The sequence below is a fragment of the Patiria miniata genome, unplaced genomic scaffold (genome assembly GCF_015706575.1).
Source record: "Patiria miniata isolate m_02_andy unplaced genomic scaffold, ASM1570657v1 HiC_scaffold_13, whole genome shotgun sequence".
Taxonomy (NCBI): Eukaryota; Metazoa; Echinodermata; class Asteroidea; order Valvatida; family Asterinidae; genus Patiria; species Patiria miniata.
In genome coordinates this window covers 5,285,789-5,312,030 of record NW_024037051.1, presented here as the reverse complement: position 1 = coordinate 5,312,030, position 26,242 = coordinate 5,285,789, and the positions used below count along the sequence as shown (strand labels likewise).

Genomic DNA, 26,242 nt, shown 5'->3' with positions numbered 1-26,242 from the left:
TACTTCTTTCAAATCAATGGTGATTGAGAGCGCATAAAGCTCTCAAGGCCCTGGCAAACCTTTAAGTCTTACACATCGCTTCCGCTGCAGCATTCTTTCATGGTGGTCCCAATTTGACCGCTCCTGTTCCATTAGCTCAAGTGCCTCCTGAGAGGTCCGTGTGTTCTCACTGCACCGCCCAACCTCAACCTCCTGCAGCATTCTCCTATGCCAGCCCAGCTTGACCGCTCCCATTCCAGCTGCTCTTGGGGTTCCTGCCAGGTCTGTGTGTCCTCAAGTCCCCGGCCAACCTCAACCTCCTACACATCCCCTCCGCCTGCAGCATTCGTCCATGGTTGTCCAGGCTTGACTGCTCCTGATCCAGTGGCTCCAGTGCTTCCTGCCAGGTTTGTGTGTTTTCAGGCTCAAGCAAACCTCAACCACCTCAGTGTCGTCCTCTGCCGCAGTATTCATGCATGATGATCCCATACTGACCACTCCAGTTCATCCAACTCCAATGCCTCCTGCTAGCATGCCTCCTACACGTCGCCTTCGCCCCGGCATTCTTTCACGCTGGTCCAACCTTGACTGCTCCTGTTCTAGTAGCTCATGTACCACCTGCCGGGTCTGTGTGTTCTCCAGACCCCGGTCAACATCAACCTCCCACATGTCCGGTCCCTTCCTCTGCAGCATTCTTCCATAACAGTCCCAACTTGAGCGCTCCCATTTAAGCTGCTCTTGTGCCTCTTTCCAGGTCTATGTGTCGTCACGGTGCCAGCAAACATCAGCCTCTGACACATGTCGCTTCTGCCGCAGTATTACTTTCGTGATGGTTCTGGCGTCAATGCAAATAATTCGGGCCAAAAATGGTGTGAATACTCTGTTTAATCAGCCTTATTTTTTAAAGCTATGTATCGTGTAATTGAAAGCAGACGTATTTTTTGGCTTCAACAACACAGTGATTTTGCATGTTATTATGTAAACATCGTCGCTGGTTCTGAGAACCATGATATTAAAACAACCATGTTATTAAAACAAAGAAACACAATCAGTGTCAATCCCTTTTTGTAATCTTCTCTTCTTTATTTAAATTAAATTATATATAAACCGTGGATATTAAATTAATATCATAAGTTAATTATCCTGTTTGGGAATTGACTCTACATATTGACCCCCACTGCACATGGATATGTCCCCACTATATCGCTTGTAGGCCTAAGCACTATGAAAAAAGTTTGATACCGGTACTAAAACTAAATGCCAAAGTGGTCTGCCCCTTTTTTTCTTATGTCGATCGAGGCCTGTACATGCATGTACTATGATGAACCATATGGCACGAACAGTCAATTACATAGCCATGAGTTTTCTCCTGTGGCGCCTTGGGCAAAAGTTTCGAACCCAAATTTGAAAAGAAGTGAATAGGTGTTCACAATAATTTTAGCAGACCCGCAAATTCATGTCAATGTCATTTTGCTGGAATTAAATTTGAAGTTCGCAGTAAAGTTACTAAACCCTTTTGAAATATGTCGAATATACGAAGACACAAGGTTTCATTTATAGGAATTTAATACAGTAGCAATGTTCATTAAACTGAACTGAAGCCAATGTCTGACATGTCAACAAACTACAAACATGACATTAAAAATGGGATTCAAATTCAAAGAGGTTTTAGCATGCATGATGCGCAACACAGCACGTCGAGGAAAGTCGGGGGAAAAGAGTCGACATGCGACACGTTTAGAGGACTACACTATGCTAGATTACCTGATGTGGTTGCCCTCCATTTCCAAGACAGCAAATGGAATCTTGCATTTGTTAAAAATCACAGGATTTGATGACGGTTGCTCTCGTTCTGTTATCATTTCGTGCATTGCGTGCAACAGCTGGCTTTTAAGGAGAGCGCGCCACAGGTAGGTTGGTATAGCGCCCTCAAGCTGGTTTTCTTGTTTATTAACTGTATTTGTTTGGTAACAAAAAGAGGAAATTGCAGGCATAATTATTACTCGTTAACGGTGTCGTCACTCTTGTTTTTAACTTGTTTATTCATTAAAAACGTTTACACAGAAACCTCGAATTTAAATTAAAAACCTCAAGGTAAAGGTACGGCCAGTAGCATGCAGACGACGTTGCGCACACTAAACCGGGAACTTAACGTGAAGCCTACACAGCGCCCCCTATTGACCAATGTTGACATCGACTTCACGAACCAATCAGCTGCACGTATTTCTTAACACTTGCAAAATGTGGTGGGTTTGAAAGTTTCGACGTCGGGTGTCGGACGCTTCGCCCCATTTCCACGTCGCCCCATGTCACTTCGCCCCTAACCACTTCGCCCCATCCCCACTTCGCCCCATCCCCACATCGCCCCATCTCCGCTTCGCCCCATCCCCACTTCGCCCCATCCCCGCTTCGCCCCATCCCCACTTCGCCCCATCCCCACTTCGCCCCATGTAGTATAAAAAAGGGAAGGCTAGGGGTGCAGACCAAATAAACTGCCAAAGACCCCAGATAATAAATGCTCCCAATTCTAGAAACTCAGGAAAAATACAAACTCTCTGATGAGGTGCTCGAGACACAGATGAGAGAAATGATGGCTTAAATAAAATCATCAGCCGCTGGATTCAAAAGAATCCCGTAGGTATGGGTCAGTGAGTTCAAAGGAACTCACTGCCTTGAGGAAAATGTTCCGTCAAAATTTGTCTGATATGTGAGACTTACAACTTCATTGATGAGATTGGTTCCTCCAAGAGTGAAATTAGGATGTCAAAGGTATTGTCGTTCTCAGATAAGTGGGAGACGGGTTGGTATAGCCGGGTTGGGAACAAAGTTGGATCTTTTACTTCAAGCTTTTTTCTCGGTAGGGGAGAGCCTAGCTTGAGAGGTTGGTTATGAATTGTTCATTTGGTGATGGGCTAATTCTTTCCATTGGTTAGCAATTAGTGAATCTATTGAAATAGTTTTTTTTTAAGCCAAAAAAATAGATGAGATATTTTTTTTTACATGTAACGGCTGGGGCGAAGTGGGGATGGGGCGAAGTGGGGATGGGGCGAAGTGGGGATGGGCGAAGTGGGGATGGGGCGATGTGGGGATGGGGCGAAGTGGGGATGGGGCGAAGTGGTTAGGGGCGAAGTGACATGGGGCGACGTGGAAATGGGGCGAAGTGTCCGACATTCTCGACGTCGACACCACATAGTTCACACATCTCTGGGTTTTGCCTTGGGGTGCATTATAAATCAAAGTACATCCTATTTTACGTGAAGAAGACGTGTAAGATAAGATGAAGGACCTGTTAGCTGTGGAAGACAGGGACACTTTGAAATATGTCGTACGACATGAGCTGAAAAGTTTTGGAATCAAAGTGCCGAAAGAAAAAAGAAGCAGTGTACGATGCACGCAGGCTCAAGGGAAGGTCAGTCAAATAGCCGTGTATTTTCGACATTCATAAAAACGGGCCTCAAAAATATAAAGGCCGTACCCTAGCCTAGGTGTAATTTCGTCTTCTTTTTAAGAAATATTCTGTATCGGGAAAAAATGTTACAACCTGACGCTACTTTTTTCTTCATATAGGCCCTAGCCTAGGCGGTTTTGGCCTATCAAAAAAAATAGGCATGATAGGCAGTGTATATTTTGCTGGAGACGTCAAACCTTTAGTACTAGTAGGAAGTAGGCCCTAAACGTTAGTTTGCCGGATATGCACTGAACATGCGCAGTTACTGTTTTTTTGTACTTAACATTTTCCGGTGACAACGCTTAGTCGGGATCTGGCTCCATACCAAAATTATCGTTGTTACCTCGTATTCACATGGGATTCAGACCATTTTATAATTTCGGACTTTATTGATACTTTTTATGATAGTGGATATTTTGCCGGAGGTAATGACGGCAAACTAACGATTACTAAAGGTTTGCCGGCGGCAATCCATATCAACAGAGGGCGCTGTACTCTTTAAAATAGGGCTGAATTATAAGATGTATTAAATTCCCACCAAAAGTTGTGTAGCAGTAGCACGTTTGGTGTAATGGTTAAGCAAAGGCTCTAGTAAGCGGGATGACTCGCATTCAATTCCGACCGCGCCACATTTTAAAGTTTTTTTTTCTCATCCCCAAATAAATAAGAATATTCTTCTTTTATTATTTTAACATGTCTCAAACATTTTTTGCAGAGTAGGCCTGTTGTGCCCATTCTTGAAAATCACGCATTCTCGAGAATGGGCATGCACATTCTTGAGAATGTGCAACTGGATCCTTGCTCAATCTTGGCAAAAAATAACTCTTCCAGATTGAGCGCACATTCTTGAGAATGCGCGACAAGATAACGATCTTGTCGATGCCGAGCACCGGCTGCGCTTGGCAAGTCTAGCTGAATCCTCGTTCACTGATTCTCAATAATTATACTGTTGCAACGCAAGGCGCTGAAAAGTAGAGTGGATATGATAAGTAAAGGCGTATTGATATGGGGGGGGGGGGGGACCGGGAAAATATAAGAGACATAATAATACTAGTGCAAAGAATTCAGATTTTTGGGATAATAAAAGCGGGGGGGGGGGGGGGGGGGGGGGGGGGACGTAAGAATGAAGAATGTGAAGAATGAGAATGAATACTGCGACATCCCATAGTGCTAATGCTATTTCCCATTTAAATTGCCACCAATTTATTGTTCGCATCCCACCATAACGTCGCAGAGCTGGATTCTATCTAGTCAAAAGAGTAATTTTGGCAGCTTCTGGACCTCGTTTTTTTTTCGTGGCACGCATATGATACATGCAGGGACTTGTAACTTGTCTAGTCTAAACAAAGCACTTCCCAGACTAGTTCCCAGTCCTCCGTTATTACAAAACTTCCCATAGTGGACAGAAAAAAGCAATAATAACAGGTTTAATTTGATTCAAATTATCGTAGTTATACGAGTACAGAAGCATAGCACATTTTCTTTCCTCTTTATATGAATTGTTTCCCTTTTAACCGCTACACAATTCATTTAACATAATTATGTCGTGCAATGTTTGTTAAGATTGGGCAAAATTCATAAATTTTGCACGTGATATTCCCACCCAATCTTAAGAATGAGCGCTCATTCTTAAGAACGCGTGCTCGTTCTTAAGAATGGGCGCTCATTCTTAAGAATGCGCGCCCATTCTCGAGAATGTGCATGCCCATTCTCGAGAATGCGTGATTTTCAAGAATGGGCACAACAGGCCTATTACATTTTCTTTTTCAGATTTGTGGCTCTGGAGGATTTTTTTTAAAAGGGAAATAAAGTCCGAAATTATAAAATGGTCTGAATCTCATCTTGTGAATACAAGGTAACAACGATAATTTTGGCATGGAGCCAGACTAAAACTTTTCACCGGAAAATGTTTAAGTACAAAAAAACAGTAACTGCGCATGTTCAGTGCATATCCGGCAAACTAACGTTTACTAAAGGTTTGCCGTCTCCGGCAAAATATACACTGCCGACTTTATTTCCCTTTTAAAAAAAATCCTCCAGAGCCACAAATCTGAAAAAGAAAATGTAATACTCTGCAAAAAATGTTTGAGACATGTTAAAATAATAAAAGAAGAATATTCTTATTTATTTGGGGATGAGAAAAAAAAACTTTAAAATGTGGTGCGGTCGGAATCGAACGCGAGTCATCCCGCTTGCTAGAGCCTTTGCTTAACCATTACACCGAACGTGCTACACAACTTTTGGTGGGAATTTAATACATCTTATAATTCAGCCCTATTTTAAAGAGTACAGCGCCCTCTGTTGATATGGATTGCCACCGGCAAACCTTTAGTAATCGTTAGTTTGCCGTCATTACCTCCGGCAAAATATCTACTATCAAAAAAATATCAATCATGAATCATGCAAAAATGATGATAAGACGTGAATCTGTCATGTATGTGACTGATAAACGTTTCCAATTTTGTATTTGTAATATTAGAAAATAGGCCTAGGCCTACTTTAGTCCGAGTAACTTGGACCCAACTTATCGCCTTTTTTAACATTTGGACATGGTCTGGCGATAGTAAGGTCCAAGCTAATACCGCGAGCTGGACAACACCGTCCCAAAAACCAACATTTTCCAACAAAAAACATCAGATTTCACCTTCAAAACAGCCTCCAAATTACTAGATATGCACCTGAGGTACAAGTAGACATCGATGATTAAGATGGTTGTACTGAAGTTTACTTACTATCCGGAAAAAAGTGAAATTTTCCGTTCATTTCGGAGAGCTCCCCTCGCGTTAAATTTCTGATCGTGTTTAATGTTTGAACGACGCGATTTCTTCTTCATGCCCAGCGTACATTCGATGGTCCCCGTATCCCGAGTGCGATTCCGTTACCGAGCGCGCGCGATGCATCGATTATGATAATGAGTCACGTTTGTAAACACATACATGTGCATTTTGAACTGTAAAAGAGAATCGGGAACCAGCTTGAACTGGTATCCGCCATAAAAGCTGCGCTAGTTCCCGACTCCCTATTATCGTTAGAAATGCACATGTGTTTACAAACGTGATCCAGTCTACTCATTATCATAATCGATGCATCGCGCGCGCTCGGTAACGGAATCGCACTCGGGATACGGGGACCATCGAATGTTCGCTGGGCATGAAGAAGAAATCGTGTCGTTCAAACATTAAACACGATCGGAAATTTAACGTGTTCAAGATCGCGAGGGGAACTCTCCGAAATGAACGGAAAATTTCACTTTTTTCCGGATCGTAAGTAAACTTCAATACAACCATCTTAATCATCGATGTCTACTTGTACCTCAGGTGGCATATCTAGTAATTTGGAGGCCGCTTTGAAGGTGAAATCTGATGTTTTTTGTTGGAAAATGTTGGTTTTTGGGACGGTGTTGTCCAGCTCGCAGTATTAGCTTGGACCCTACTATCGCCAGACCATGTCCAAATGTTAAAAAAGGCGATAAGTTGGGTCCAAGTTACTCGGACTAGGCCTACTTAGAATTTTTTTTGACTCCGTAGACTTTGTACACAACCGCTGAAGTGGTGTCAGGTTGCATCATTTTTTCCATTATTCGGAACCAAGTTTAGTTTAAAACTAGAAGTAGAAGAAGACTAAAAATTCATTCATCATGTTCATGTCATTGCAACATTAAAAATTCAAACTTAAAACTAAAGGTGTTTGAACTTCGTACAAATTTCTTCAACATGTTCAATTTCACCATTTGCATTGCCACTGTATTATTCAGAGGATGTCCGACCACATGGACAACTGGACAATCAACTTGACTCAACACTGCTCAAAGTAGTCCCGTAAACGTATGTCATGTACAGTGTACGTGGCGTCAATAACAATGTCGTGTAACAAGAGTCGCGCAAAAAATGTTTACGTGGCAGTATCATGCCTATAAATAATTATAAAGCGTTCTGTAAATGTACGCGAGTGTAGAATCTGGCATTGCCAAGAAATTTGAGGGGAAAAAAATATGAGCCGTACGAGCCATCCGGGTGCCCGTATGATCGTGTGCGGATATAATTTTGAGTGTTTTTAAGCAACTCGGGAACGTGGCGTTGTTATTGAACTCAGGAAGATGGCGTTGTTATTGAACATGTTGAAGTCACGTTTACAGGTCTAAACTCAAATATGTCAAACCAATTGGACCGATAAAGATATAGTCCATCATTTGTAAATTGTGCATTTTGTTTGAAGCAACAAAAGTGCTCAAAATCTAAAGAAGGGTGCTGAACAACTAGCCTGATGAAGTTTCAGCCCAGCTTCAGCTGTATATTTCGAGAAAAACAACATTCTAGGATCTCGATTTCAAATCAAAAGTTGCTGAATCATGTTTTGAATTGGGCCTGAATTCAGCGTCCGAGACACGTTCTCACTGTGCTAATTGCAGCTTCGCGATATCGCGCACCGATCCGACGAATTATAGCAACCGTGCACGCGTGTGCATCGTGCCAAAGCTTGCACGTGCTTCGCCGAATAAAAAAACGAACTACTAGGCCTAACAGAAATTTCCAACGGTGCATCTTAAGACGAAAAGGGGCGTGGCTAACTCGCAAACGGTGATAGGTCAATTCAAACCTGATTTTGAAAAATCGGAATTTAAATCCCACCACTGGTGGTTGTATACAAAATCTACTTTACTTTTTAAACCAAAAAATGGAAATTTTCTTCTCCCAAATTCACTTTTTTAAAACAAATTTAAAATGACAAATCCGCATGGAGGTTAAAAAGTGGTGTCAGGACACTGAACTCTACCTGAATAATCAAGAAACTTCCTGACATTACTATTCTTTGAATGATTTTGTTTCTTCAAAGTACCATGTTTCATATATTGAAGTTTCCATTTTATTACTGTCTGGTTTACAGGAAAGGTCAGCGGGAAGATCCACTGTGTTTGGTTGTCCTCTTGATGAAATCCCAGCTGTCCCTTTGAATGCCTATCCTGGTAGCGCAGTACCAAAGTAAGTCAAACTAATTTTTTTACTAGAGATGTTTCTAATACTGACCACTGAGCAAGAACTCAATGCTTACATCACAGTGCATCAGGTTTGAAAAGTCTGGTGCACATTGATGCATTCAGCTATCAACACCAGTGCAGAAACTGCCACTTCTTAGACAATGAGAGCTAATCCAAATGAACTACAGTAAACTCCGGCTAAACCGGCACTCTCGGGACCCGAGAATTTGTGACGACTTACGCGAATGCCGATATATGCTATAAGTCATCATTTTGCCGACTTACATGTACATGAATGGTCTTTTGCGCACATGATTCATTGCACTAATTGGCTTCGATTTACCCTGGATTATCTCCTTAACATGCTTAATGCTTGAGTTGAATCCAGCAAATTAATCCTCGAATTGTATCATCGCGTTTGAGGTATTGATAGTGGAGACCACGATACATATGTAGGTGCACAGTAACGAATTAAATACGTGCGTTGGTCCGGTATATACCTGCACGTAGGCGTTGACTGCAGCAGTCGTTATTCAATAAGTTGACCCCCAAAATTGACAGTGCATGCAAACAGCCTAGAGGGGGTACTGGTATTGATATGCTCACAAATGCATATGCGATGTGGATCTATAGCGCCGCGTGGTGGTATGCAGTAGGACACCCTTTTTCGACACCGATGCATGCAGCGATCACGGGCGTGCAAAACCTGGAAACCACTTTTCACTCGACACTTTGCCAACTGCAGTACAGGAAGTTGATGCCAATGCGTGCATTGTTGAACGCCGACTTTCACAAAGGATTTTGTAATGCTTTTTATGGAAAGGGGACCGAGAGTAACACGACGACTTGAGCGAAATGGCGACTTATATAAGCTTAGAAATAAAACAATTCAATGGAAATGCATTACGGACAATCGGGACTTTAGTCAGACGGCCGACTTGAGCGATTTGACGAGTTGTACGATGTCGGTTTAGCCGGAATTTATTGTATGTACATGTATGCCACAGTTGTATCCTGCTGCATTCGGTGGCCACAGACTCAGAGGCAGTGTGGCCTTGAGACTTTTGGCCTCATGGATCTTGCTGCACTGGTCAGGCTTCTCACTTAGACAAGTGTTGCATGTTTTGCTGCGTTTGGCAGGGTTTCTAGCCAAAATACCGTGGAGGGTTAGGGTTAAAAGTGATTAAGCTCTACCTTTCTACAGGTACATGTGTATGTACGCATACATTTGTAAATCCTTTAAACTGTTGATTTTGAAGGGTTTGGGAGGAAAATGGGAGGGTAAAACCCCTCATTCATGTCACACAAAAATCCAACTTAAATTGCCTGTAGAGCAAATGAAACCTCTGAGTGCTGCAATAAAAGCAATATTACTGTTTCAGTCTGTTGACTGTGGAGTTGTAAACGCTTTCCCATTATATGCACTGGCAAAATGGCCTCTCCTTACTCTTTGGTCGCATACTAGTATATTGTTAGGCCAAATAAAAATAATAAACCAGTTTCTCTCTTAATTTTTTTTTTATATAATTCATACCTTTGCAATATATTTTGCAAATATTGTCAATTATGTTGTCTTTTTATGTAGGAAAGCTAGGTTACGGCTCCTTTGAACACACATTTCAGCAAAAGAGTTCATCTTGGAAAATGTGCTTTTTTGGGAACAATAACAAAAAAAACACAACAAATAAAACCTCTGCCTCCCTCATTTTTTCAAAATACTGGGCAAGAACTATTTCACTTCTTTACTCGGCCTTACTGGCTTCTATTATTGTAATTACTAGCCTTATGACGGTCTAACATTTTGCATATATAATAAACCATATAAAAAAGTCATGGAGTTGTCATTATTACAGAGTACATTTTCCTTTTCAGATTCCTGGTGGACTGTGTACAATTCCTTCAGGACAACATTGATTGTGAGGGATTATTCCGAAAGCCAGGCTCCAGGGCAAGGCAAAAAGATTTACAGGTGAAACACACTATGTGTTACTAATGAAATGTTTTCAAGTACACACCCCACAAACACTTGAAAAAATTGATTTCTTAGAGTTTGTCTACTCCAAGTGCATCAATCTCATGTCCTTTGTTTTATATTCCAGCACATTATAGAGAATGAGGGTCCCATTCCCACCGATGCCCACGTTCATGACGTGGCAGGCCTGTTCAAGCTCTTCTTCCGTGAGCTGCCTGAGCCCCTCCTTAGCGGCAAGCTAGCCGAGGCACTTCTCAAGTGCCAGCAGCTCCTGACTGCCCAGGAGGTCCATTACACCACCCAGCTTCTGTGTCTGACCCTGCCAGCCACGTACTACCACACGCTGCGCTACGCCATGCAGTTCCTGAAGCAGGTGGCCGGCAGTGTCTCCAGCAACAGGATGGACGCCTCCAACCTGGCCCTGGTCATGACGCCCAACCTCATGGGTGGCCTCAAGGCGGATAAGAGCGGGGGAACCTCTGCCACCGAGAAGCTCCTGCGATTACAGACTGCCGTCATCAGGCACCTGATTGAGAACGCCGATGACATTGGAATGGTGCCAGACGCTGTGGCAGAGAGAGTGGAGAGCTTTGGGAACCGATCCAGCTGCGATCTGCTGACAGACAGGCTGACATCAGAGGATGAGCTGGACAAAAGCGGGGAAGGAGCCCTGGAGGAGAGGAAAAAGAACAGGAGACGGCGGCGAAGTGGACCGATACAAGGTGGGATGATAACAGGGAGAGAGAATACATAGGACTTAAGGGTCACTAACTGGGTTTGAGATGTTGAATACTTACAGGGAATGTTGTGAGTAAAAGCTGATATCAAATTCCCTTGTAAATCTGGACGTCCAACATATTGCAGGTTAAGTTTTACAGACATTGACGTAGAACTAAGGGTGTCAAACACAGCCACATGTGCCTTTTTTGCTTTCATTTAATAAGACATACCATACGGTATGCAGGTATGTCTTATTCCAGTTCAACACATGTTATCCCTGAAATTGGTACTTATGTTGGTTGCTTGGATGCTAAAGTCATTTAATTTGTGCATTTTATTGCATAATTTTGCAAGCGTAGGTGCAGTACCAAATTAGCTGAGTAAAAGTTATTAGTTTAATTTGCCATTCATAAATTAAGAAAGTTTACCTAGTCCCATTGGTCTAGAGCCCATCACGTGGCCAGTTTTAAACGGTTGATAAAGACATGGCTGGCTGGTTTTAAACACTTTCCCAGTGTCGCATGAAATTTTGACTCTATAAAATCCGGTGCTTTTTACTTTTTTATTGGTTGAACGGTTACAATCCTCACCTAGGCATGCGCAATACTACCAGTGAGTCGGTATTTCATAGTCCTAAATTCACAATACAACGGCACACCTGCGTTCTGCGCCAATCTACATATAATCTACGTACGAGGGATATACCGTAATTTTAGCTAGAGGGGTGTTTCGAAAAACATGAAGTGAAATTGTTGAACAAAATTGTTGGAAATTTAAAGTTTTTTACTTGTTTTGACTTTTAGACAGAAAAGTTTAGATTTTTTTGACCGAAAACATATTTTTGACCGAAAAGGTATTTATGAATGGATTCGGCGAGGGTACTTATCAGCATCCAGACTCCAACCAGTCTTAAACATAGTGTTTAAAACTGGCCAAGCACACATTAGTTCCCTTATTAAAAGTATGTTGTAAGGTCCCACTATTTAGAGCACACTTATTAGTGGGTGACTGCCGCCTTTGTTGACGCATTATCCCATAGCTAGTGCCCAAGAACCCTTACACCCCCCATTAACTAATCATGCATGTATTGCATGTAGATCACAAACTTACACACATACGGTACTACCTCACTGTGTACAGGTATAATGAGTGGCATCGGTCACAGCCTTGGTATTCTGAAGTCAGGTGCTGGTAGTGCAGTCAACATGACCCCAGCTGCAGATGAGGTCATCGAGAATCCATCATTCCTTGGTAAGTACTATCAAATGTGTTAAACTTGTATCACTTCCGATTAAAAAGTGCTCATAATACCGTAACTCCCATCGTGTGTTGTAGAGACAATTTGATTTTTCAGACTCCAAGTCAAGGTGAACAACTTTTAACCTCTGAAAAACAAAACCTTACTAGTTACTGCAGGTCTCGCGAAATCGGCTGCCCGACGTCCAGGGACAACCAAAATATTTTGTCGGACAAACAAAAGTTCAAGGTTGCTAGCCCGACGGGCAGCCACTTTTTTTCACCAACTATACTCACACATTTGTACACTTTATTTTAGTCTATGCTGGGATTTTCGAAAGTGCCAGAATCCCATATATTGGCACAGCGTTGAACAATTATTAGGATAATATCGGCATTTTGACTCAGCTGCTGCGTTATCACCATTTGATGAATAATGGGTACCAGCCAAAACAGAACAGCGGTCAATCTCAATCTGTACGTACGGTCCGGCTACATGTACATCATGCAGCAACGTTTTGCATACGTAATGTGAATAGGCAGCGAATGCAATCCTTTGTGTACGTGTGTTTCCAATAATATTATGACTGGACCACTGTACACCATGTACAAGTGTGGCGCAGAGTGCGGGTACCGTACACACGCACGCAGCCACGGTCAGCCACTGCCGCCCACGCACGCTTGCAAAATGGTGATAGCACAGCAGCCGAGTACAAAATATTCTGGTTGTCCCGGGACGTCAGCCCTGAGCCACTTCAGGTAAAGCAGCCATGCATGTACATTCTTAGGATTTGGCCTTCAGTTTGGGGCAATATTAAAAGTTCTTTATTGGACAACTGAAAATAAAATTCGGACAACCAGATTTCAAGCACCCCTGCCCCAAGGGCAACTTCACTTTTAAAAATTTTGCGAGGCCTGTTTACTACCAAGAAATCTTTTTAGTTCACATACGTAAGAGCTTTTTCTTGTGTGCATTATGTTCATGCTCATCCAGGTGAGACACCCAGAATACTCAGATCCAGCAAGAGGAAAGCTAGTGAGGATTTAGGAACATTTTCATCAGCAAAACGGTAAGAGACCAGCGGACAATTTCCTAGAGCTGCTTAAGCATAAAATTTGCTTCAGCACAAAAAAAACATTGCTTAGTAAAATCAGGTTACCCGCCAAAACTCCATGCGATGTACACTGCTTGTGACTGGCATTTAGCTGTCGGTTACTTAGCATAACAATCCCATGGAGTTTTGGCTGGTAACCTGATTTTATTAAGCAAGACTTTTTTGTGCTTAAGCAAATTTTGTGCATAAGCAGCTCTATGAAATTGGCCCCAGATGTTACATATCATCAATGAACATATCAGTGTTTTTTAAACTCATAAAAAAATAGGAACCTATAGCTACTGTACATTAACTGCAGCTCCCTTGGTATTTTCATCAGGAAACTTTTTGGATCTTCTTAAATTCTGCAATTGCAAATTATTCTCTGTGACTTTCAAGGGGCATTCGTAAAAGTAATATCACTGGGTTCTCCCTCCATAAATACTCCAAAATCTTCCAAACCAACAAATCCTGCTGGTGGATTGTGAAGGATCAGGGAGGGTTGGGGTTCGTTTCATGTAGCATTGCCCACAAGTTCATAGTTGATACTTTCCAACAGGATATTAATTCATTGATCAAACAAAAGTTCTCTCTGCAGCATTGCTAATGTTGCTAGCAAAATGACTTTTGGGCTAGATACATGTACCTGGCTACATGGCATATATACAGGTTTAAAGGTAGAGTAGATCATTTGTGCATTTGTTTCGTTTGAAGCAACAAAAGTGCTCAAAATCTAAAGATTGGTGCTTATGCTTAACAACTAACCTGATGAAGTTGTAGCTAGCTGTGAATGCTGTATTTTCGAAAAAACAATATTCTAGCATCTCAGTTTCAATTCAAAAGTTGCCGAGTTATATAATTTTGAATTGCGCCCAAAATCAGTATCCGGAACATGTTCTCATTCAGCCGATTGCAGCTACGCGATGTCACGTACTGAACCGACGAGTAATAGCAACCGCGCCCGCGTGTGCGTCGTATCAACGCTTGCGCGCACCCAATATTCAGTGTTGTAGTACTCGTACTCGGTACTTGAGTACTTTTTTTGGAGTACTCATACTCGTACTCGAATGTCAAAGTACTCGTACTCGAAATGACGGTACTCGGGCAGCAAAGTACTCGTACTCAACATGTCGAAATTGTACTCGATCATTAACCCTAACCCCCAAAGGGCTGGTTGGGGGTCAAGTACCAAATACCACAGAATACTAAATGTGCTGTGCACACTTGTATGGAAAGAAATTAATACTACAGGTTACTACTCAATGGTATTTTGTAGCATTGGGGGCGGTTAGTACTCATACTCGAATAGCAGTACTCAGGGAAAAATGGTATACAGCTTTAATTACCATGGCCTTATTTTATCGACTTTCAGTTTGAAATGGTTGATTGGCTTGTGGAGAAATCGAAAATTCCTGATTTTCCTCTGTGTACGTCCGGGCAAACACATTTAACAGCTAGCCGTGAGTGGGTCTGTATAATTGCCTGACTAGGCCTTGGCCAGTTACGCACAATGAACCATTTGCCGTATGGCCGTATTCGGAAATGCGAGTACTCGTACTCGGAAGTACAAGTACTCGTACTCGGAAGTACAAGTACTCGTTCTCGGAGACCCGTTCTTGTACTCGGAGGAACAAGAACTCGTACTCGTACTCGGCAACCAAAGTACTCAGCAGTACTTGGTACTCGGAAAAAGGTACTCGACTACAACACTGCCAATATTCACGGATTCCCCCAATTACAAACCAACAACTAACAGAAATTTCCAAAAATGCATCACTTGACTCATCTTTCAAAATGATCTCTTTTAGTCTTCAAAATGACAGCATGCCAGAAGGAATAATTTCACAGGGAGTTTAGTGTCATTACTTTAACCAAGAAAGCTTTTTAACAGTAATTTCATCAGTTACTTTTCGGATAGCTGCAAATGATCTACTCTACCTTTCCTTTAGGGAGCATCTCAAAAGTCGGAACGGTCGGGACGTTCCGCTGGGCACACTGGCCGTTCCATTGGAACGGTCCAACGGAACGCCGGGCGTTCCGCTGGGCACAGCTGCCGTTCCGTTGGACCGTTCCGTTGGACCGTTCCGTCGGACCGTTCCATACTTTTCCTGGCATATGTGCCCGGCGGAACTCTCCATCGGAATGGTCCGCCGGAACGTTCTGCTAGAGGAAATAATACTCGCCGAAGTGCAGATATGACGGTTTCCAACCAAGCGAGCTGGTACTCATCAACATTGGTTGAGATCGTGCATCTTTGTGTGGGTGTGTGGGTGTGTACGTGTTTGTTTACATGGTATACCTATGTACATGTACAACATGCTACGTATACAGCTGGGACGTGCAGTGTGAATGCGTGTACATGTACTGTTCACGCGCGCGTACATGTCCTTCCCAGGAAAATGACTGAAAAAGGCTCCAGTTGCAGTCGCGCGCGAATCTTACTGTTACTGAAGATGTGTCACAGAAGCAAACTTTTTTCCTGTTTGGGTCTCATGTTTTATTGAATCGAACCCTAGATTACTGTTAACTTTTTTTCACTGCAAATTTATAACATTAGGCCTAACTTATCTATTTCAACAACTTACCTCATCGTCATCTCAAACGAAAGAAAATCTATTAAGATGGGCACATGATACCCAATTACGGATATCCCATCTGGACCGTTCGCGTTCCCAGCGGAACGTTCCGACGGGCACATGTGCCCAGCGGAATGGTCCAAAGGACCGTTCCACTGGAATGGTGGAACGGTCCAACGGAACGCTCGCCGTTCCGACGGGCACACAGACCATTCCAACGCTGGAACTGTCCAATGGAACGGTCCAACGGAACGTTCCCGTTCCGACTTTTGAGACGCTCTCTTAAGACTTCTTACTAGCTCCCCTTGAACAAAGACCTGTTGACAAATCGGGGAACTGCCAACATCGGGCTAGATTAGGAGCTCATGTGGTAGAGCACTGGTACAGTATCCCGGAGGTACACTGCAGTACATGTAGGTTCAAACCTTTGTGTTTAATTTGACAAGATCCTCTCTGTTACATAATGTAGATAAAACATTGGTAAAGGGGGAAGTGGGGATTAACCAGTTCCCACCGGAGGCCGTGTATACACGCAACAGTTTTGCGGTATTCGGAACGGATGACAGATAAACATGCAGGGAGCGAGGCCGGAAATATGAGTGTGCTGCCCGAGGGTGATGGCTTCAACACGCCTTGCTTGAGGTCGAGTGAAAATAGATCCTGGGCCTCGCTGCCTTGTTCCGTTCTTGTCAAAATAATCCCGGCATGAACTGTTTAATAGGTTGTACATGTGTATTGTTTAGCAGCCCTTGTTAACATCTGATTGGCACCGTATCATGTTTTAATCCTATTTATTTCAATTCACAGGAAAGCAATGCTACACCAGATGACTACAGACCCACAGTACAGCAAGCCTGGCCTGAGCCTGCACAGGGAAGGACGACAGGGGATGACATTGACTGATTCCCCCATCACACCACTCAGACCCAGTAGACCCGCCTTAGGAGAAGTCGGTAGGTCAAAGTAATGAGTTCATCAGCGATTCATTTTAATCCTCCTACATGTACATGTACATGTACATGTACCCGGGTATGTCCAATCAAAATTCCCTGTTACCTATTTAGACCCTTGAGCATTTTAGAGTTTTGGTAGGTCCACATACAGTGAAATCTTGATAGTCAAACCTCAACTTCAAGGGAACAGGGTCAAAATTTGACTTAAGCAGAGTTTTCAGTTAAGCAGGGTTGAATATCATTGTTATACTACTGAAGGCAATGGATTCTTTGTTCGACTTAACAGTTGTTTTGAGTTATCAGAGGAACAGTTGTTTTGAGTTATCAGAGTTTGACTTATCGAGATTTCACTGTAGTAGCATTCATGGCATTATGATTTGTTATAATTTCAAGTTTTTGAGGCTTTTGAAGTGTAAAAGATAAGGTTTGAAGGTTTGCATGGTGAAGATAGCAATAAGATTGTGTTTGCTGTTGCACCATGTATAAACAAATCTCTTTTGTGAGTTTGTGAGATTCTGAAAAGAACCGGGGGAAACTGAACGTTTCGGACAGTATGCTCTGCCCTTCGTCAGGAAACTGTAAGAGACTAAGGAGGCTATACCCTCAGCATCTGAACTTTTGTTATGATTCATTTTTTGTTGGGGGAAGACGGGATATGTGTGAGGGAGTATTATTTTTTGTCAATTATTTATTTGTGTGAAGCAACCTTTGATTCCTTTCTATTTCATACAAAACAAAGCTCATAATTTGAAAAAAATGATTTGTCATGTTGATACTGGGAAAACATATGGGAGAGGATCCGTAACACGGCACACCCTCCCATCCATAGATCTTTTTTCGCTCGTACTGACCGCCCAAACAAAACGCTGGGAAGGGCTACATATAATTTCTTCAGGATGCATTACGTAATTTCTTGGAACCCTCATTGGATAGAATTTGTTTGAACAATTGAACTTGCGTCCATTGATTAAGTATTAATTAAGCTAGCCACAGTACTTTGCAACGTCAGTGCTTCCTTCACAAAATTTTGTGAAAGAGATTAGCCCTTCCCAGCACCCTGTTTGGGGTGGTGGGTACGAGCCAAGGCTCTTTTGTGGTCAAGTTGCTGTGGGCACCCCTATTCTCTACATGTACATGAAATGCCTGAACCGGAATGCAACATATTCTAAGGAAGGAGGTTGTTTGTGGTGCTCCAAGTAAAGTTACCATGACTGTACATGTACATGTTACTTTTAAATGCATTCATCTAAGGATTATCAATGCACCGAGGACTAAATTCACCCAATAAACTCCTTGTACTTTTCCCCCCAATGACAGATGCAGTAACAGAAGACGGAGCAACGGTCTTCAAGTTCCAGACCCCATCCATCAAATTTGCAGACGAATCTTTCACAACTTTCTGTGCCACTCCGCCGGGGAAGGAAGGCATTGTGGGCGCTACACCTGGGAAGAAGCTGGGTAAACTCAACCCTCTCAGCAGCAGAAAGTACAAGAGGTAGGGTCTTCCTTATGATGTATCTTTCTGGAACAAATGTGGTACATTTGTGCTCAATTATGGTATCCATCAAAGACGATTCGTCAAGAAAACTCTTATATTAGGGTAGAATGCAAATGTAAACATCAGGCTGTAACTTGAGGTTCTCCTCAGTTCTACGATGCTTTACAGGGTTCTATGGGATACCTTATAAGTTGAGTACAGTACATCATTTGTCATTTTGTGCATTTAAGGATGCTTAACAACTGACCTGATGAAGTTTCAGCTCAGTGAATGCTGTATATTCCGAGAAAAACAATATTCTATTCTTCATTTCAAAAGTTGCTGAGTCATGTTTTGAATTGCGCCCGAAATCAGCGTCCGGGACACGTTCTTATTCAGCTGATTGCAGCTAATTGATGTCGCGCGTTGAACTGACGAATCATAGCAAGCGTGGTGTGTCGTAACAACTTTCGCGCACACCAGTTCACGGCTTCGCCAAATTAAAGACGAAATACTAATGGAAATTTCCAAAAATGCGTCTTTATGTAATGGGGGTAGGGGATTCAAAAATCCTTGGATTGTTGGCGAGCTGAAAGAGAGAGACAAGAAACAGGGCGGTTGGAATTGATAGTAGATGGTACAGCACTAAAGCATGCTGGACCACACCACCCAAACCACTGCACCCTCATGTCCAGGGGTCACTCCACTTTCAAGAAGGGGGTCTTTCTGACATATAAACAATACTCTTGCAGGTGTGAGCCTAAACTAAGATAAAACTTAAAAGGAAAAAATAAAAAGTTGCGGGGGTGAGGCAATATTAGCCCAATTAAGGGGTAAGAAAACACAGGGCCCAATTAAGGGGCCAGAAAATTATACTCGTCGAGGACCAGTAGCCATAGGACTCAATTAAGGGGCCCTATTACATCTAGACGCATCTTTGGGAATGACCTTCTTTCAATGATTTCTTCAAAATGACAGCATGCCAAAAGAATGATTTCACAGGGTGTTTAGTGCCATTACTATCTAACCAAGTATGCTTTTCAACAATAATTTTGTCAGTTACTTTTTGGATAGCTGCAAATGACGGACTGTACCTTTAACCTCGAGCTACATGTACCACTTGTTTAATTTTGCACCCTTCCCTTACAGTAATTGGTAATTTTGTTTTACTATACACAGGCACTTGTGCCAGGGTCATTGTTCTTTATTTTAAAAAAAAATGTTCATGTATGTTGCACTGTGCTTATTTTTCTCTCATTTCTACAGACGCTCTGGTGCATTACATGCAGATGTCAGTACTCCAAAATCAGTTTACTCAAGTTACACTCCCAAATCGGGCAGTGTCTACCAATCTATAAAGAAGAAGCTCGGCCACAGACATACTCGCACACAGGTAAGGAGAGCAGAGTTGTTTGAATTACATGAAAGCAGCGTGAATTCCTGCAACAATGCCTTGTCAGATCTGCCTATTTGGAACTCCTGGTTCTGCATGATTTTTTTTGATTTACTACTGAAGCTCAGCCTCTTTCAAATCATTACATGTGGCCTAAACTTAGAGGGTTATAATCTAAGATATATACAAACTGGCCTTTCAACTGAAAGAAGTGTTGTTGTTTTTTAAAGTTATGAATTGATTTTCATCCTTGGCACTTGTAAAGTTTAGTGGTGATCTGACTTTGGATTGACTTTTGATTTGGCGACAACCATGGCTCATATTCTTGTTTTGTTTTATTAATTTTTTTTATTCAGCCAACTCCAATTCAGCTCAACGACATGCCAGATAAATCAGTCGGCTGGCGCTTGGCCAATCCTCCTGCACAGGAGGATCCAGCTGCACTAGACAGCCTGGCTCTCGGCAACTCACCCCACTTGAAGAGGACGCCACTCACAAGGAGAAGACAAAGACGACGGAAGACGCCAAGCTCCCCGGCGACTCTCTTCAGTCCGCGGCCAGCAATATCTCACCCAGTTCTGGAGCAGAGGTCACAGTTCACAGGCCAAATGTCAAGCGCAAATGATTCAGAATCCCCAAAGGTTGTAGTAGTTGATCTGAAATCCAGTCAGTGTTCCAAGACGTCTCACGACGATGTCTCTGATGTGTGTTTGCAAGACGAATGGAATCGGCCGATTGGCAAAGATGAGGATGGCAGCAGGGAGGGGCTTGCCAAGAGCGACGTGGATTCTAGAGACATGAATGAAGATGTGAGCCAGATCACAGAAAATGGAAGCTGTGGGTTTGAGTCTGCACAACTTCACAAAAAAGACACGGGATCCCTTAGATCAGACATGATAATGGACTTAACATCCTCTGATTCATCTAAGTTTGAGAGTCACACTGAAGCCACAGGACACAGACAGCTGCAGCAGTCTGTCAGTCAGAAGAGCCTGTCCAGCGTCCTGTCTCAAGTCAGCATGGATAGTACCAAATCCGTGTTCAGTGTGGAGATCGATTATGAGACGGCTAGTGCTCAGGCACTGTCAGAGGATGCTAATGATGTAACTGTACAAAATGATGAGACACTAAAAGATACACGTGGTCCAGTAGAATTGGAGTACAACTTTCAGCTTGATGAGGGTGATGCACAAGTACGTGTTACCGATAGTGTGCTTGAGGATGTTGATTGTGGCACATCAAAAATTGTTGGACAACACAGCAGATGTAATGATAATGATGAGATCGATGGGTTAAAAGAATCAAATGAATATTTGGCTCAGGCAGGTAGTATGCTGAGCCTGGACAGTGCAGTTAATGTTGATGGGAATGATGAACATACAGGAAGTCTAGACAGCTTGAAAACCACTGGGCAGTCTGGAAGACTGGTCAAGTCAGTGTCTGTTGACAGCGGCAAGGGGCTTTCCCTGGACAATCTTGCCAACTTTGATGAGGCCAAACTTCAGGAGGCCGTAGAGAAGCGCATAGCATCAGAGCGGGGCATCAAGTCGGCCCAGGATATCCCGCAAGGTCTGGTCAAGATGCTGTCGGAGAGGTTGTCCCCTGTGGAGGACGCCAGTGAGGAGTCTTCCTGCAGCGTCTCCAGCGAAGACAACCCCCAGTTCAGGGAGACTAAAGCCTTCTGGAAGCTGGCCAGGACAGGCCACATCTTCAACAAGAGTCTGTCAGACTCTCAGGTCAACTCCCCGGCCAGGAGAGCTGGCCCGACACTGCCCTCTCCAATGAAGTCATATCACTCTCAGGTGCACATCGCCAAGAGGGACCGGTTTGGGCAGTCAGCTAAACCAATGGGCAACACCTCGCTGAACTTGAGCAATGTCAAATCCAACATTGACATGTTCAACTCAATGTGCCAGCAGATTTCGCCAGTGAGAAACCTGCAGTCCAGATCAGTGCACAAAGGCAGCCAGGAAGCTGAGAAGTTATCGTCAAAGAGAGGACTTGCTGTACCAACCCCAGGTGAAACAAGTAAGCATGAGTCTTCACGAGTCCAGCCGAAGACCAAGCTTGTGAAATCAATCAGCATTGACAGTGGGATGTGCAATGTTGGTGGAGGTTCGAGCGTTCCAGAAATAAAAGCTTTCCGCAAGATAGTATCCCCTGACCACAACGATTCCTACGAGATGGCTCTGTCCCATGTAGCAGCGGTTGACATCCCCAGAGGCCTGCAGAATTCGAAACGTGATGAAGATGTGCTGAAGCCAGCCAGCAGCGAGACGGTGATCCAGTATGAGAATGCAGAGGAGATGCCTGTTCATCATGATGGCAGTCAGGACATCGACCAGATTCCAGAGCACCTTGCACCCGTTCATGCCCTCCACAATGAGGCACTTACCCCCTTGAAGCTGGCCTCCTCAACCATCATCCGATCACCGGGAAAGAAGGCACTCAAGATCAAGCACCGCTCACCTCTGAAATGCTTAAAGATCCCAAACAACCAGGACTTAACACCAACATTCAGAGAGACCAGAGCACACAAGAGGTACCCCTGCTCCCCTAAGAACCCTTTGTTCAGACAGCAGGCAAGTGCAAGACAAGAGAGGTCCCTCATACCAAATCATGTCCGAGATGACATGGATGTGGTAGAGCTATGAGGCTATTATAACAACATACATACATGAATGTACCTATATACTCCTTCATAGAAGCTGCTAAGCACACATGGTTTTGCTTAATACCAAGTTACAATGTAGGTGACTTTTTTCATCTGTATTTTATACATGTACGTGTGTATAAGATTAATTTGTGAACGCACACCCATTTTTGTTTTATGTAGACATTCCTTTGTTTTTGTGTAGTGAAGAAAACTTGGTACAAAAAATACCTTTACTTAAACTGTGAAAACTCTTTCAACCCCAAATTTGTTTTTTGATTTCCTTGAATGTTTCTCTTCATTCTGCGATGATCACCCTAACCCCCAAATGCCTCTAAACCTGTTTTCCAGAGAGGGCGAAACATTATGTGGACACGGCTTAATAGTCCACATAATTGTCCACTTAATAGTCGACACAACCTGCATTATGTGGACATCTTTTGTTCAAATGTCCACATGTGACTGTAAGACAAACTCACACACGTATGGCCTACCTTACATACCTAGTGTGGACATTCCTTTGTCTTTGTGTAGTTAAGAAAAACCGGGGGAAAAAAATTATTTTGCTCGTGCTGTGAATACTCTTTCAACCCAACTTATTTTTATCATGATTTCCTTGAGTATTCCTCTTCATTGTGTGACAGATAACACTCAAAACTGCCTCTAAAGCTGTTCTTCAGAGAGGGGAAACATTGTGTAGACGTGGGTCAGTCCACCAAACATTCACGCTTACTGCACCCTGTGGACCTCTTGTTCAGTTCCACACAAAGCATGCAATGTTAAAGCATCCAAGCCCACCCCCCCTTTTTGCACTTTATTAGTATAGCATCCTGAATGTTCAGTGTTCACTTTGTTTGGCTGCATGTTCAGCACCCGATTTCACGGAGCGCTGCGACGGGTCGCAACCCGACTTATGAGGTGTAACACGTCGCAACTCGTTTTATAATCCATTTCACGAAACTTGCGATGTGTTAACGCGTCGCAAGTTACGATGTGTCTATTGGTCATTACAAAATAAGAAGAGTCCTTTTCTTGGCCAGTTTTATACCATAAAAATACGTAAACGAAACTATAATGACGAGACAATATGTGTTAAGTTGTAAATAGAAAATGCATTCAATAATTATGAATTAGCCTGGAATATTGCAGTTGAAATTTCAGAGTACCCGGTAGCTAGATACGGTCCACTGGGAACTTGTTTTCCTTAACCATTGCATCACACGTCCGCCATTTTGTTTTACGTTTTGAACAATTTTGATAGATCTGAGTCATCCGACCACTCTTTGTTGAATATCAGATGACTATTTACTGTACGCTGACTAAAGACATAAAACAGTCGCTGAGTTGTGCTATAAATATACCTACTACGCGTCGCACCTACAACTTTTTTTTGTGACATGGATCGCAGGACATGTCGCATAGGGATACGACACGTCGCAGCACTGCGATACATTGTAAGTTGCGATGAGTTATGAAATCGGGTGCCGATGTTTTAGAAGCTGTGAAACTGATCTCCGTCTAAGTATCATTTTTATTTGCGACAGGGTATTGCATACAAAATTCAACACATAATATATTTAACCATTTGTATTACATTGTGCTTATTCACTAATCACTGACTAATCAATTAAAGTTTAACCCATGCAGTGCTCAGGCGGTTTCGGGCGCTAGGTGCCTTAACGGAAGAAATGCAAAACTTTTAAATGCAGATACATTGTAATTATATGCTGCATTTAGGTGTGTAGATTTTGTAAAGGATTAGATACTAACTTAATATAAAAAGCTATTTTTGGATAAATTTTGGATTGGATTTACTTATTTACACAATTGTACTAAAATTGATATGTACATTGTACCATTGTGTGAGTAATACAAGCTACGTGTACTATAAATGAAGTCTGAAGGAGGTTTGTGGATACACCATACAAAGGGAGGTGCATCAGAAGATATGAGAAGGTAGATTTTCAGCTGGGAAGATTCACATTCAGAGTAGCAAGCTTTTGGCATGTACACATATGTACATGTAATTGCATGCAGTGTACACACACGTTTGTACAATATGCACATTCATGTTACTTTGGATGAGAATGGCACAGAGACACCGGATCGTTCGAGCGATAGATACATGTACATTACCTGACATACAACATTAAAACACTTCATATAACCATTATTGCCTGTTATTCTGTGGATGTTCAATTTTAATGTAACAAATTCAGTGTGGACATTGTGAATTGTTTTTCTCTGCAAATATATATATCATTTGTGTTAATTCAATTTTTTTCTTTTGTGATTTAATGTGTTCTCTAAAGGTTTGGCTGTGTGATTATCAATTTTTTTCAGAGAGTTACCATGAAAACATCTGAAGGGTGACCCTCGTTATTGAGTGTAACTTCTATGAAAGCAACACTTCAAATTTTGATTTCAGGTTGCGAGACCTAGCTTCCATGTCTTATGTCTTACATGACACAGTGAAAGTGAATGTTCAACCCATTTCCTGTCCGGATTATTTAATTAGGAAGCTGCGTGTGTGTACTTTAATAATGCTATGAAACTTTGATCTGAAGTTTAATGGATTTTGTCGCTGTCTGCCCCTCAGCTGATATCACATGTAAATCATCTGAATTTGAAGTGATACAGATAAACGCTAGTCTCCAATTATTTTGTTCAAAATGTAAAATACTATTTACATTTGTAAATGGAATTTACAGTTTACAAAGTAAATTTGTTTGGGTGCTGAACAACAGACATGGACATCACTTTGTAAGGGTTATGGTTTATTTCAATTTCTCAAAGCTTGTGTATAACTTTGAATATATATAATAACTATTACAATAAACTGGGTTCTACTCCTACTGGCATAACATCGAAATTGGTGTCTACCATGTTCAGTATTCTTGTATAGTCTTTTGTATATCCCAGTTCAATCACGGATCCTCTACACAAGGATAAACGACTTCCCCAAATGTCTGGTTACATGCGTGATACGGCCCTTGAGCGTCGCGCATGTGCGAGACGCACATGCTCGAGACGCTCACAGTCGAATTTGTAGGGCGCCAGTTAGCTGTCGGCGCGTGCATTGTTCTACATTTTGTACATGTTCTATGCGCGGACGCTGCATATCACGCTTGTAGAAAATCTGCTCCGTACATTTTGTACACAAGCTCAGATGAGTCATTTATCCTTGTGTAGAGGATCCGTGGTTCAATTAAGAATTGAAAATAAACTTGTCCTGGTGTATGTACATGTTTGTTGTTTTTAGACAAGTACAAAGGTGCATGATGTATGCACATGTACTGGCAATTAATACATGAATGTACATGTACCAAAAATCACATCCAACACTGTACAATTAGAGAAACATGATCTGCAGTCCCCATCTGTCTCCCAGAATGCAAGGCCGCACAAAGTTGCAATACGGCAAATATGTGAAAGATTTTCTAAGTTTGGAGAAAGAAAATGGCAGCATGTACAGTAACCCAAAAAAAAAACCACACACAAAAAATGCACAACACTTAACTTACTTTGTGTATCTCAATAGCTTTCCTATTGGAATGAAAAATAAAAATGATATGAATAGGAATATTCAAATCACCAAAACTTCAAAAACAGTTGAAAATGCCTGCCAAAATGTTAATGGTACTGGTTATGTTCAGGTACATGCCTCTAAAACTTTAGGGAGTACATGTTCCATATTTAACCATCACATAGGTTTGATTATTAAAACAAATAGGAAAAAATGTATTAATATACAAGTAGCTCTACA

At 42.3% G+C, this 26,242-nt stretch overlaps 1 protein-coding gene across 1 annotated transcript; it reads left to right on the top strand.

The window, feature by feature from the left end:
- The first annotated feature begins 2,170 nt into the window (after positions 1 to 2,170).
- On the top strand, positions 2,171 to 22,697 carry LOC119720832. Its single transcript, XM_038190688.1, has 11 exons — positions 2,171 to 2,240; positions 3,153 to 3,388; positions 8,312 to 8,406; positions 10,275 to 10,371; positions 10,502 to 11,096; positions 12,235 to 12,345; positions 13,325 to 13,400; positions 16,808 to 16,953; positions 18,271 to 18,448; positions 19,697 to 19,823; positions 20,180 to 22,697. The coding sequence occupies exons 2-11, from the start codon at positions 3,257 to 3,259 to the stop codon at positions 22,475 to 22,477; spliced, it is 3,855 nt and encodes a 1,284-aa protein (XP_038046616.1). The 5' UTR covers positions 2,171 to 2,240; positions 3,153 to 3,256; the 3' UTR covers positions 22,478 to 22,697.
- Positions 22,698 to 26,242: the final 3,545 nt, after the last annotated feature.

What these genes read in the sequence shown, in the direction of transcription:
- LOC119720832 (XM_038190688.1), top strand. Translation starts at nt 3,257, where the DNA reads ATGAAGGACCTGTTAGCTGTGGAAGACAGGGACACTTTGAAATATGTC. An exon ending in CAAGGCAAAAAGATTTACAG is followed by an intron (nt 10,372 to 10,501) that starts GTGAAACACACT and finishes TTTATATTCCAG; the next exon opens with CACATTATAGAGAATGAGGG. An exon ending in CGAGAATCCATCATTCCTTG is followed by an intron (nt 12,346 to 13,324) that starts GTAAGTACTATC and finishes ATGCTCATCCAG; the next exon opens with GTGAGACACCCAGAATACTC.